The 14,878-nt window shown below is 44.9% G+C and overlaps 1 protein-coding gene across 1 annotated transcript; it reads right to left on the reverse strand.

Annotated features, from left to right (window-relative positions):
• Window positions 1-8,711: 8,711 nt before the first annotated feature.
• Window positions 8,712-14,627, reverse strand: LOC111840505 (uncharacterized). Its single transcript, XM_023805423.2, has 6 exons — window positions 14,541-14,627; window positions 13,672-14,037; window positions 11,240-11,287; window positions 10,768-10,899; window positions 9,755-9,786; window positions 8,712-9,134 (listed from the first exon to the last, which is right to left on the reverse strand). Exons 1-6 carry the CDS (start codon window positions 14,590-14,592, stop codon window positions 9,018-9,020), a joined length of 747 nt encoding a protein of 248 aa, XP_023661191.1. The 5' UTR covers window positions 14,593-14,627; the 3' UTR covers window positions 8,712-9,017.
• Window positions 14,628-14,878: the final 251 nt, after the last annotated feature.

The raw sequence follows: 14,878 nt of genomic DNA on the forward strand, positions 1-14,878 counted from the left end.
GAGATAGTATGGTCGCATGGTAACGGCTAACAGCTCAATGTCTCTACTGTATAGTTGTTCTTTCACAGTGATGTGTCCAGGGTTACACCATCTGTCGTTCACAAACATTGCCAGTCCCCCTCCTTTCTTCTTACCACACTCCTTTGTCCTGTCCGCCCACAGCAGCTGGAATATGGGCAGTGCCACGTTCGTGTCCGGAGTTAGCCAGGTCTCCATTAGCATCATGATGCTAAACTGCCAGAAATCAGTCTGGTACCGGATTAGCGCCGCTAGCTCGTCCATCTTGTTGGGGAGAGATCTCACGTTCCCCATAGTGATGGAAGGGAGAAATGGTCTGTATTGTCTCCTTCTTGAGCAATGAGGCTCCCTCCCAGCTTGACATCCCCATCTCTTCCTTCTCAGCTCGCTGGGGATATCGGGTCTGTCTGCTGGTAGCACTGCTGTGGGCCGTGCGCTAATAGCTCCTCTCGAGTGTAAACAAAGGAGCCACGCGCCGGGTCACCAAACAGGAGTGAAAAAAGTAAAAAAACTAGCATGAAACGGTAGTGCATGATGTCAGATTTAAGTTACTAGAGATTAAATTAAGTAGTAAAGAGAATAAATAGAAAAATAAGAAAAAGCTCAGAAATGAGCAGAGCTGCCGTAACAGGCTGCCACTCGCTGCGGGGCGGCGAAAGTAGAGGAGACACCAGTAGACAAGACTGCCCTGAATTTGTGGGGGCTCGGGGCTCAGCAGTTGCACAGACTAAGGCACCGCTCGGGACACCCTGTTGATTTAGTTTTGGGGCTACTAGGGTGGTTAACCCATTAGACAGGGAGCAGTGTGGCACTGTGCAGGGGAAAACCCAGCGCGGCTCGGAACATCCTGGCACAGTTCCAGCTGTAAATATTTCTAAATAAAGTAAATATTGTGCATTGTGTTGTAGTGTTGTGTGTGTCAAAGTGTTATATTCTGTAATTATAATAGTTGGTGTATGTATATGTGGTGGCCTAGGGTGAAAGACCCCTCCGCAACTCCACCTTTTATTTTTGCCAACAGATTTTCCTTACCCACTTATACCACACCCTTTAGGACCTCGGTTGCCACGACACAGAAGAGACCCATTACAATTTTACTAAATACACAACTTTATTTGGGGAATTACAGCTCATTCCTGGACTCTCACCAACACTCCCCCCACAGAGACAACTTCCCACCCACCAGGCATGAAAAAGCAAGCACACGTGTCTTCATTTCAACCACCACACAGGTTCCCATTGATGAAGAATGGCCCCACTATCTTCCCACTAAATTGATGGTATGGTGTGGTATCTGGGGTACAAAGATAGTGGGGCCATTCAAACCTCAAGGCCACTGGATATGTGAAATTGCTACATGATGATGTGTTTCCCTTGGGCTTCTCGGCTGCGGTGGAGTCCGGGGTGGTCTTCTTGTCCCCATGCCAGAGGAAAAAAGGGATCCATCTCCGAGGTCTGGTGACAGATTGCCCCTCTGGGGGCGGTGGTGCCTGGATCTCGGAGTATAGAGTATATATGGGGAGTGTGAGTGTGTGTACGGCGTTCATTTCTGTGTGTCTTTATGTTGGGCGAATGGGTGAATATTTGATTATGTGTGCATGAGGGTGGGAACGTATGCTTGTGTATGTGTGCGCCTGTTTGTCTTTACGCAGGTGTCAGGTTGGGTCTTAGACTCCACCTGAAATAACATCTCAGGCTCTATTGCCCCCCACCACACTCCCTGCTGGTGGATGGGGCCCCCGGCTGCCGATGCGTTGGTGGTTCTCGATGTCCGGGGCTGGATGCTCTGGTGTGTGCTGGCTCACTCTCGGCGGTTGCCTGTCGGGGCCTGGTCCTTCCGGCTCTGTCGGGTCCCAGCTGGGGGGTGGGGGGGCCCGGTCTGCCCTGGTGTGGTCGGCCGCCGACAGAGCCTGCGTGCTCGCCGCCACGGCCCCCTGGGGCTCCTGCGATGTGGCTGCCGGATGGCCCCCCTCCGGAGCGCTCCTCTGCCTTTTTCTGGGTGGGGGCTGCAATCGTCCCTGCGGTGGTCCTCCTGGTGTTCCCGTGCCCTGAGGGGCCTCTGGATGTCTGGGGCCCGGGTCTCCTCCGTGTCAGCTTCATGTCCTGGGTGGGCGGGGCTGTGGCTCCCCACACACACTACTAGACAGTTACATGGAGAAACCTTAGGAACACCAGCGCGCTGACACACACAGGTGTGCACACACGTGCTCACAGACACGTGCTCACGGACACACACTGTCTTGACCGGCTGTTGCTTCTGGGCATGTGTTGAAATGCGGGTTGTGTGTACTGTTCAATAACATTTAACGTTTGATGGTTGTTGTGGTTAGTACAGGTGTTGTATGTTGTCTTTCTCTTTTCAGCAGACATGGAAGCAGATTATCTGTTTTGTTTTTTTTTCCTTTTCTCTCCTTTTTTCTTTCTTTTTTCTTTTCCTCTCTCTCCCTCTCTCTCTCTTCCCCCCTTCTTCTCCTTTGTTCCCTCCCCCCCTCCCTCTCCTTCTTTTGAGGAACCAAATAAAAATATAAAATAAATAAATAAATTTATAAAATAAAAAAAAAATACAAATAAAGTAGTCCTCCGCAGAGGGGGGGTGGAGGAGGGAGAAAAAAAAAAAAAGAAAAAACAAAAGTTGGATCCAAAATGGCCGACTTCAAAATGGCCACCATGGTCACCACCCATCTTGAAAAGTTTTCCCCCTCACATATACTAATGTGCCACAAACAGGAAGTTAATATCACCAACCATTCCCATTTTATTAAGGTGTATCCATATAAATGGCCCACCCTGTATATCTGGGCAAGGGCGTAACTTTGGCTGGAACATTGGGGGGGGGGGGTGGTGGAAGTCTCCACCCATGACAGGGGAAACATGATTATTGGGGGGAGGTGGTCATGACCCCCCTGGAAATGACGCCCATGTATCTGGGTGACAAGCAGATTTTGCTGTCTCATACAACACCGGCATGGCGCAACTCAGTGTTGACTGAGAAATACCCGATCAGTCCGCAAGTACTCGCTGAAAAGCACCTGTGGCTAAGAACCCGCGAGTGGACAGAACTTGTAAAGGAACAGGTAGCCTATAGCGCAATTCCTCATCGTCTGCTTTTGTAACGCTGGCCCCAGTTTAGCACACAGCTCCAAAAGGATTGCTCTTGGAAATCTGAATCGACTAAGAAGCCAGTCATCATCATGGGCCAGGAAATCAGTATATGATCCCTGAATACGAGCTCTATTCTGACTCTTCCATTTGCAATGTCCTCTAACAATGCAAGAGCAGCCATGGTTGGAATATTTTTTCTTTCCCTGCACCGTTTTATTGTCACAGATTGATTACGATCAAGTGACCGATGGGCAAATAATTTCGGTGTATTTCATGCAGACCGCGTCATGAATGCGAGTCTGACACAGTGAAACTGCAGTAGCACTCTTTTGCCAGTAGGTGCCTCCATTTTGCCAAATCGAGCAGAAACTTGCGTACGCCTTGTCTGGGGTTGCCGTGTGAATGTGAGTGGCGGTATGCCAAGTTTAGTTTTTATACATCTCGACGTGAGCGTGGAAACGGGCGTGCGCAACATTGTAACATCGTGCGTAAGCACCGTTTATACATGAGGCCCCAGGTGACCTTAAGGTGCTAGTGGACGGGTATTTCCCCTTAAGGGGAGTAATCAGATGAGACTGGGCCCCACAGACTAGATTTTTAAATAAAAAGGGAAATCAGTTCCGGGCCACGGCTACCCAGCGTGGCCCCCAAAAATAATAAATCAAAATAAACCCAAAATACTCATCCAATGTCCACCCCAGGCAGTGTCCACATTGTCCTGGCTACTCCCAGGGCCTCGCCTCAGTCACTCAATATATCCAGACCCAGATTACACTGTGTGGTGTCATCCTACTCAATGACGTTGCCTCAGCTTCCACGGATGCCCCCGCGACGTCGTTAGCTCCGTTGCTCTGCTCCACATCCTCCAGCTCCAGCCCATCCTCCTAGGCCTCAATGCTGAGAGAGAGCAGAAGGCGGCTCAGATTTCCCCCAGCCCTGCAACTCAGCCTGACAAGCTATGCCACACACACTCAATCAAGCTTAGCCACTTCCCTTTGAGCTGACTTGGGGGCACTGAACATTCCGGCTGTCTCTCTTCCTCTCCAGCATCGTCCTTCTTGCCAGCCACCACCTGAGCCTCTGAGTCCTGTGGGCGAAAATGCCTTGTTGATGCTAGAGGTCAGAGGAGAATGGGCCGACTTATTCAAGCTGATAGAAGACCAACTTTGACTGAAATAACCACTCTTTACAACCGAGGTATGCAGCAAAGCATTTGTGAAGCCACAACACGCACAACCTTGAGGCGGATGGGCTACAACAGCAGAAGACCCCACCGGGTACCACTCATCTCCACTACAAATAGGAAAAAGAGGCTACAATTTGCACGAGCTCACCAAAATTGGACAGTTGAAGACTGGAAAAATGTTGCCTGGTCTGATGAGTCTCGATTTCTGTTGAGACATTCAAATGGTAGAGTCAGAATTTGGCGTAAACAGAATGAGAACATGGATCCATCATGCCTTGTTACCACTGTGCAGGCTGGTGGTGGTGGTGTAATGGTGTGGGGGATGTTTTCTTGGCACACTTTAGGCCCCTTAGTGCCAATCGGGCATTGTTTTAATGCCACGGCCTACCTGAGCATTGTTTCTGAGCATGTCCATCCCTTTATGACCACCATGTACCCATCCTCTGATGGCTACTTCCAGCAGGATAATGCACCATGTCACAAAGCTCGAATCATTTCAAATTGGTTTCTTGAACATGACAATGAGTTCACTGTACTACAATGGCCCCCACAGTCACCAGATCTCAACCCAATAGAGCATCTTTGGGATTTGGTGGAACGGGAGCTTCGTGCCCTGGATGTGCATCCCACAAATCTCCATCAACTGCAAGATGCTATCCTATCAATATGGGCCAACATTTCTAAAGAATGCTTTCAGCACCTTGTTGAATCAATGTCACGTAGAATTAAGGCAGTTCTGAAGGCAAAAGGGGGTCAAACACCGTATTAGTATGGTGTTCCTAATAATCCTTTAGGTGAGTGTATATACAGAAGTGAATATGCCATCTATCCAATCCATCATCTTCCGCTGGATCCGAGGTCGGGTCGCGGGGGCAGCAGTCTCAGCAGGGAAACCCAGACTTCCCTCTCCCCGGCCACTTCATCCAGCTCCTCTGGGGGAATCCCGAGGCGTTCCCAGGCCAGCCGAGAGACATAGTCCCTCCAGCGTGTCCTGGGTCTTCCCCGGGGTCTCCTCCCAGTGGGACATGCCCAGAACACTTCACCAGGGAGGCGTCCAGGAGGCATCCTGACCAGATGCCCGAGCCACCTCATCTCAATGCAGAGGAGCAGCGGCTCTACTCCGAGTCTCTCCCGAATGACCGAGCTCCTCACCCTATCTCTAAGGGAGAGCCCAGCCACCCTGCGGAGAAAACTCATTTTGGCCGCTTGCACTCACGATCTCGTTCTTTCGGTCACTACCCATAGCTCATGACCATAGGTGAGGGTAGGAACGTAGATCGACTGGTAAATCGAGAGCTTTGCCTTTTGGCTCAGCTCCTTCTTCACCACGACAGACCGATGCAGTGCCCGCATCACTGCTGACGCCGCACCGATCCGCCTGTCGAACTCCCGCTCCATCCTTTCCTCACTCGTGAACAAGACCCCAAGATACTTAAACTCCTCCACTTGGGGAAGGACCTCCTCCCTGACCCGGAGAGAGCACTCCACCCTTTTCTGGCTGAGGACCATGGTCTCGGATTTGGAGGTGCTGATTTTCATCCCAGCCACTTCACACTCGGCTGCGAACTGCTCCAGTGAGAAACGAAGGTCATGGTCTGATGAGGCCAACAGAACCACATCATCTGCAAAAAGCAGAGACATAATCCTGAGATCACCAAACCGGACACCCTCAACGCCCTGGCTGCGCCTAGAAATTCTGTCCATAAAAGTTATGAACAGAATCGGTGACAAAGGGCAGCCATGGCGGAGACCAACACTCACCGAAACGAGTCCGACTTACTGCCGTCAATGCGGAGCAAGCTCTGGCACCAGTTGTACAGGGACCAAACAGCCCTTATAAGGCAGCCCGGTACCTCATACTCCCGGAGCACTCCCCACAGGACTCCCCGAGGGACGCGGTCGAATGCCTTCTGCAAGTCCACAAAACACATGTAGACTGGTTGGGCAAACTCCCACGCACCCTCCAGGACCCTGCCGAGAGTATAGAGCTGGTCCACTGTTCCATGGCCAGGGCGAAAACCACACTGCTCCTCCTGAATCCGAGGTTCGACTATCCGACGGACTCTCCTCTCCAGCACCCCCGAATAGACCTTACCAGGGAGGCGTGATCCCCCTATAGTTGGAACACACTCTCCGGTCCCCCTTCTTGAAGAGGGGGACCACCACCCCGGTCTGCCAATCCAGAGGCACCGCCCCCGATGTCCACGCGATGCCGCAGATGCGTGTCAACCAAGACAGCCCTGCAACATCCAGAACCTTGAGGAACTCCGGGCGGATCTCATCCACCCCCGGGGCCCGGCCACCGAGGAGCTTTTTAACCACCTCAGTGACCTCTGCCCCAGAGATAGTTGAGTCCACCCCCAAGTCCCCAGACTCTGCTTCTTCATTGGAAGGCGTGTCGGTGGGATTGAGGAGGTCTTCGAAGTATTCCTTCCACCGACCCACAACATCCCGAGCTGAGGTCAGCAGCACACCATCCCCACCATAAACAGTGTTGATGCTGCACCGTTTTCCCGCCCTGAGATGCCGGATGGTGGACCAGAATCTCCTCGAAGTCGTCCGGAAGTCGTTCTCCATGGCCTCGCCAAACTCCTCCCATACCCGAGTTTTTGCCTCAGTGACCGTTGAAGCCGCGTTCCGCGTGGCCCGCCGGTACTCATCAGCTGCCTCCGGAGACCCACAGACTAAAAAACTCCGATAGGACTCCTTCTTCAGCTTGATGGCATCCCTCACCGCCGGTGTCCACCAGCGGGTTCGGGGATTGCCGCCATGACAAGCACAGACCACCTTACGGCCACAGCTCCGGTCAGCTGCCTCCACAATGGAGGCGCAGAACATGGCCCATTCAGACTCAATGTCCCCCGCCTCCCCCGGGACATGGGCGAAGTTCTGCCGGAGGTAGGAGTTGAAGATCCTCCTGACAGGGGATTCCGGCAGGCGTTCCCAGCAGACCCTCACTATACGCTTGGGTCTGCCAGGTCTGACCGGCTTCCTCCCACACCATCGGAGCCAACCCACCACCAGGTGGTGATCGGTTGACAGCTCCGCCCCTCTCCTCACCCGAGTGTCCAATACATGCGGCCGCAAGTCCGATGACATGACCACAAAGTCGATCATCGAATTGCGGCCTAGGGTGTCCTGGTGCCAAGTGCACATATGAACACCCTTATGGTTGAACATGGTGTTCATTATGGACAATCCATGACAAGCACAGAAGTCCAATAACAAAACACCACTCGGGTTCAGATTGGGGGGGCCGTTCCTCCCAATCACGCCCCTCCAGGTTTCACTGTCATTGCCCACGTGAGCATTGAAGTCCCCCAGCAGAACAAGAGAGTCCCGAGGAGGAGTGCTCTCCAACACCCCTTCCAAGGACTGCAAAAAGGGTGGGTATTCTGAACTGCCGTTTGGCGCATAAGCGCAAAGTCAGAACCCGTCCCCCCACCCGAAGGCGAAGGGAGGCTACCCTCTCGTCCAATGCGGTAAACCGCAATGTACAGGCGCCTAGCCAGGGGGCGGTAAGTATGCCCACCCCTGCCCGGCGCCTCTCCCCGTGAGCAACTCCAGAGTGGAAGAAGGTCCAACCCCCTTCAAGGAGACTGGTTCCAGAGCCCAAGCCGTGCGTCGAGGTGAGCCCGACTACATCTAGTCGGAACCTCGCGCACCAGCTCAGGCTCCTTCCCCACCAGAGAAGTGACATTCCATGTCCCTAGAGCTAGCTTCTGTAGCCGAGGATCGGACCGCCAAGGTCCCCTCCCCTCGGCCACTGCCCAACTCGCACTGCACCTGACCCCTTTGGCCCCTCCTCCAGGTGGTGAGCCCATTGGAGGGGGGACCCACGTGCCTTCTTCAGGCTGTGCCCGACCAGGCCCCATGGGTGTAGGCCTGGCCACCAGGCGCTCGCCATCGAGCCCCACCCCCAGGCCAGGCTCCAGGGGGGGGCCCCGGTGACCCGCGTCCGGGCAAGGGAAAACGTAGATCCGTGTTTTCACTCGTCATAAGGGGTCTTTTTGAGCCACACTTTGTCTGGTTCCTCACCCAGGACCTGTTTGCCTTGGGTGCCTACCAGGGGCATAAAGCCCCAGGCAACTTAGCTCCTGGGATCACTGGAACACGCAAACCCCTCCACCACGATAAGGTCTCGGCTCCAGGAGGGGACAGAAGTTGGTTACCTCAAAAGCCCAAAAAACATGATGGGAGCAGATGAGCAATGTGGTTTAGAAAACTCAAAATATGCATTGCCCTGGTTCCAATTGGGGCTCCACAGTAGGTTGTGTGAGTGTGCATTAACACGATTAAAATATCGTAATGCATTACTATTTTTAATTTAATCATATATGTTAACACATAATTTTTGACAGCCCTAATAAGAAGTTTTTTAGACAGAAGTACAATGTTCGTTTACACAAGTTTATTTAATGGTGGGTATGGCTTGATTTTAAGTACTAAGGAGAAAAGAACAGTTTTTATATGCATGTATTGATTGCTATCCAAGTAAAATAATATTGTGAGAACCTGGAAAAACAAAACTGCCATAATATAGCTTTATGAATGAAACATTATACAATGACAGACCCAACAGTATCTTTGAGGTGTACATAGCTATACAGTCACACACAGACACATGTCTGGGGATTATGGCAGTCTGTTTGTTAACTAATCCAAATAATCAGTTTGTCCCATGTTTTCCTACAGTATATCCAGTCAGACTTCATCTTGTAGCTGAATACACCTCATGAGTGTCCAGGTCCTTCTGTCTTCCCATAGCCTTCATCTTATGACGAGTAAAATCCAACGCTGCATAGTTCACCAAATGTGGGTCTTGGTTCTATCAGCGGAATATAATATAAAATCATAATCTGTTTCTAATTTACACTTTGTAATATTATATTTTTTTATAATGGCTTTCTTGTTGTGGGTGTTCTTTGCATATTCCAGCTCCATTATAATTTTGAGAGATAAATAAGTGACTCAAAGCTAAGCTGTCTGTAATATATGAATGTGAATATGGGTGCTTGTGGGTATATATGTGTGTAATAGGTTTATGAACTGTGTATTGAACAGCTGATTAATTATTTAATGATAACTGAAAATCGAGTGACAGAGAATAAGAATTACCAAGTACCAAGTCACTTATCAGTATTTTAAAGCAAATTTTTAAAAACTAAAGATCATTGTGGTTCACTGAATGACTTAAGCTAAAGCAGCTAAATGAAAATTCACAACATTTTTTTAATTAAATGTATATAATCAATAAGAGTTTCTGGAGTGCTGGCTAAACCCCACCCTTGTGCCCTATGTCCTCTGAACTAAAAAAGTGTGATGCCACTAAACACACAATAAACCATTTACAATCAATATCCTAAGATTATTGTCATGGGTGAAGCCATCAATTTTTGGCCATAATCAAACTTGAAAATTCTTTCTGTTAAGATAAATTTTTTTTACCTGTTCATCCTGAATTTGCTGAATAGCATTTCCTGAATATGAAATAACAATGAAAAATAACGTAAATAGACTATTCTTTAAGCATTCTGTGAATCGTTTTGTGAATAAAATGGATTCTGTTTAAACATGACATAAGAAAGAAAACTTGAAAAACAGATCCAGTGAATGTGGTTATTTTGAAGAGTGTATTTGTTGTCCTGCCTTGATACTGTAGCAATATACTGTAATTTTATTCTAGTGAAACTTTGAGATTAACTGGTTAAAACTAATGATACCAGGATTAACTAAAATAGAAATTTAAAACAGCTATTGCAACATCAGCTATTGTGAGGTATTATTGGAGTAAATATTTTCCCAGTGATTTGGCAATATGTAAACCCATTACTATGTGAGACCGTGGATTTAGAAGAGCTTGTGACCAGATAACATACTGAGGAACATTCAACCATCTTGAAATAAATATATTAATATCTGAAAAAGAAGGCCATTTTCCGTATGACACAATTTTTAATCCAACTTCAGTTATTCTTCTTTCTGTTTGATTATTTCTCTTAGGATCCTATTTCTCTTTGAAGAACGCTGTTATCTTCTAGCCTTTTATTTTGATTTGCAGAAGGATAAGAATGTCTGCTCTACTATACAGACACTTCCTGGGTTACAATGGTCCGTGTTACAATATTTTGACTTTACGATGGGTATGATTGTTCAATAAATTACATGACATACATATCATGCCCAGCTGTAGGCTAATGTAGGTGTTCTAAGCATGTTTAAGCTGGGCTAGGCTAGGCTATGATGTTTGTTAGCTTATAGCTGTACTATATTAAAATGCATTTTCACCTTAATATCTTTTTGCCGTATGATACGTTTATCAGAATGTAACCTATTGCAACCTGGGGAGCGTCTGTACTTTTCATCCTCCTGTGGCCCTCAAATAAAATGTCGTTTTCACTGCCATTATTCTGTTGATTATGCTATCTACATAAAATATATGTGAAAGAAATATGCCATACCTTTACTGTCTTTGTTCCTGTCCGACAGTCTCCCTCTTACTACAAGGATGACGATTACTACCAGTTGGATAATGGCCACAATCCCCACAATGACAAGGACAGGAAACAAGCTGGTTTCTTTTCCTACATTATCTGTCAGAAAAAACACCAATAAAGTGGTTTATCTCTTTCAGGTTTTTTAAATATGATCACTTGCATAAAAACTATTATTCATTTCATCGTATGAAAACTTTGATTTAGTAACAATAAAATGACATTTTATGCTTTTCATTATCGTTTCTTTCTATACTGTGATGGTGTGGAAATAATTTTTCATTACCTCAGGAAATAAGTAACAGTAAATAAATTATGTTTGGTAGCATTCAGTAGCATCTTAACTTTATGTATTTTCATATGCACTGAAATTACTTGAATATTTTATTCACAGATGACCAACAGGTTTATGTTATAATTAGACTGTAATTTACATTACCATATTTTGGAAGTTCTCTATGAAGGTCATCCTCCTCTGGGATGTTTCCTTTTAACACAAGTTAGCAAAATAAGAACATTTACTTGAATGATTCTGAATTAATAATGAAATTAATGTGTCAATATAGCCATGAACATGTTTTCTTATATTTAATGGAATAATAAAATAATCTTCATAAAATATAATTTTCCATTCACCTAAAAAAGTATGGTTAGCATGCAGAAAAAATACTTCATAAACATGAAACTTTTGTACAGTTAACAAAGAATCAGGTAATTGCATAGATTATTATTATTAAATTATATATATATATATATATTAGTGCTGTCAAACGATTAAACATTTTAATCAGATTAATCACAGGGTTGCTGTGGATTAATTTTGATTCATCACGATTAAATATAATAATAAATAAATATAATTCATTTTTAATCTATATTAATCACATTTCATTTTGCATGAGCAAGCAGACTCAAGTAAAAAGGGAATATATATGCACTTAACATGTTTATTGAACATCTTAAACACGAGTCAGATGCATTCCATCTGCCACAGAAGTGCAATACCATGGACCCATATCAAAAAGCAAGATTTTTTGCTTAGCCGGACAACTTGTCGTATTTAAGGTACCTCAGTTAAAATGGTCTTTATCTTCGTTCACTTACAATTAGCCCGAACTACCGTAAATCCGACAAATAATCTGACTACTCATGAAATCCAATTCTAGCCCGGTTAATTGCCATTGTTAGTAATATCAGTTGATAACACATTACGCGCAGTGCTTTATGTATAAAACTCTGTAGCAACACGTCCACAGATAAGTTAGACGGAATAGTGTGTGTGATCAATTTAATGAGCCACAAATGAGAAGTAGTGCTTAAATAGTATAAAACTACAACTTTCCCTTCTGTTGATAAAACGCGCAGCCGTCTTGGATTCTGAACTCCAGATTCTCTGTGCTGCTCCGAGATATTTCTCGGATCTCCAAGAAACGGTAGCACGCATGTCATCACTTCCGGCTTCAATACTCGGAATCCAACTCGGAATACGAGTTCCCAGGGCAAATGGAACGCACCAAAACTGCCCGAAATGGATTGCCAGAGACATTTCAGGGATTTTGAGTCATTCTGCGCTGCAGATGGGTTAATTGCGTTAAAAATTTTAATCAGATTAATCATGATGATGGATTAATCCGCGTTAACCCATAAATTTTGACAGCCCTAATATATATATATATATATTAGAAAATAAGGATAAAAGACAAAAAGATAAAAGAATAACCATTTAATGCACAGTGGAGGGCAATTGGCTCCATAGAGTGTTTCTAAAAACATATAATGCGCAGCTTTGAGTGCATTAACTCGCTTATATATTTCATGTTTACAAGCCAAAAACACATTTATTAGTAGAGCTACTTTCTTCTGCCAGTGATTAAACAATTTGCTTATACTGTATGAGACCTGAGCCACCATCATTAACTCGAGTAAAGTGTTACTGTCTACAAGTGCATTACATTGGTAAACCGTTTTGGTATGAAATCACTGACTGTATCTCTTGGCCTTCAGCCTGAAGCACAGTTGTTGTTAAAGTGATTTGTAGCAATTTTATTTTTATAGTTTCTGTTATTTTTAAGAACATAAGAACTATACAAACGAGAGGAGGTCATTCGGCCCATCTAGCTCACTTGGGGAGAACTTAACTAATATTTCAGAGTTGTTAAAATCTTATCTACCTCTGATTTAAAGGAACCCAAGGATTCAGCTTGCACTACGTTATCAGGAAGACTATTCCATACTCTGACTACACGCTGTGTAAAGAAGTGCTTCCTTAAATCCAGTTTGAAATGTTCTCCCGCTAATTTCCACCTATGGCCACGAGTTCTTGTATTTGAACTAATGCTGAAGTAACTATTTGGTTGAACAGCATCCAAACCTGTTACAATCTTATAGACCTGGATCATGTACTTAGAATTAAAGATTATTATTGTACATTGAGTAACTACTGTGATTCACCTGGCTGGCACTACTTGTCCTATCATATAAAATTAATCAACATCCTTCTGACCAAACAGATTTTTTCTAATATCGTTTAAAAACTCCTAATCAAACAATCATAATTTTATCATTCTTAATGTAACTATGATAATATTATAGTACACGTAAATTTATGTTGATACTTTACTTGCCATTGTACAAGCACATAGGAATTCTTCTTGCTTTCCAATGAGACACACAAATTCAGGACAGATAAAAGCTTTGGGTTAAAATGTCAAGCAAGACACAAAAAAACTTGCACTTTCCACACACACACAGATAGAAATAAAAGGCAAACTCACAACTATGGAAGCAAGAGGCTGCGGTGTAACCAAGCTTGGCATCATCTTATTTAACAGATGTTTCTAATACATCTAAAGAATTTATTTTGGAACCCACCTCTGATATGTAGGAAAGTTGCATTGGCAAAAAACAACGATGCCTCCACCCACATCCCGCAAAAATACAGCCCCATGTCATATAAATCCACTGCAGTAATTCTGAGGGAGATGTTGTTTTTGGTCACAGTCATTTTAGTACGTTCAGCTGTTGCCCCATTGTAATATTTGTAATCTAAAACATCCCCTGAAGTTGTATAATACGTTGACAAGATACACAGTGGTACTGATTGATTGACTTGTTGGAACCAGGCCACGAATCCTTCGTTTTTCATAATGTTGGTGCACAGTAGCGTCACATTTTCACCCCGGGGAATGTTCAGGGAGTCAGGGTACACTAGAAGGACTCCAGGAATCAATCCTGAAACTTGTAAAACAGAGCACATATCACTATGATTAAAAGAGGACAGTGTTGCACACAAATGAAAATAAACACCAGTGACATCTCACTTAAAACAGCCATGGCTATTACACTTATTCTAGAACTCGATATCACTACACTATGAATTCAATGTCATTACCTCTCTTGTCATTCTTATTTCCTCTACATTAGTTTATTGAGAGATGCACATATGATTTAAAGGGGCAATTTTGAAAATTATTTCAGTTTTGATATCTGTGAAGTATAGAAGTCAAAAACTGATAACTGTCTTATTGATCTTATTAGCAGAATCTCATCTTTATTTTGCAGTAATCTGTTTTTATTACCAATAATCCTGATTCCATACATTTTCTACTTTCCTCTGAAGTGACTGTTCAGCATTATTATTATTGCATTATATATTCATTAGGATGGTACTGTACAGTATATATCGTAGTTTAAGGAAATTTAAGAAGCAAATGATAAACATATATAGTAAACATGCATACTTATCCCAGCAAACAGCAAAATCTTTGTCCAGTTCCTTTCCAATTTGAGCATGGCTTCACTGTGAGTGTCACTGATGTAACACTGAACAGGTCATATCTGAAATCTGAACTCAGTGTCTGTAATGCTTTAATTTTGACAAGTCCACGCCCCTCACGCATGCCCAGTTTTTGCATACAATGTAAAAAAAAAAAAAAAAAAGTAATGTTAGGGACAGCGAGACATAGGTTACTGTAAAAGTCTAATTATTCCATATGAAATGCAAATCTGTTCTGTTGCTGTTTCTTTCAGTAGTAACAGCAAGTTCAGCCACGTAGAGAAAAGAAACAGAAAAAAGGTG

Source organism: Paramormyrops kingsleyae, chromosome 10, assembly GCF_048594095.1.
Source record: "Paramormyrops kingsleyae isolate MSU_618 chromosome 10, PKINGS_0.4, whole genome shotgun sequence".
NCBI classification, from domain to species: Eukaryota; Metazoa; Chordata; class Actinopteri; order Osteoglossiformes; family Mormyridae; genus Paramormyrops; species Paramormyrops kingsleyae.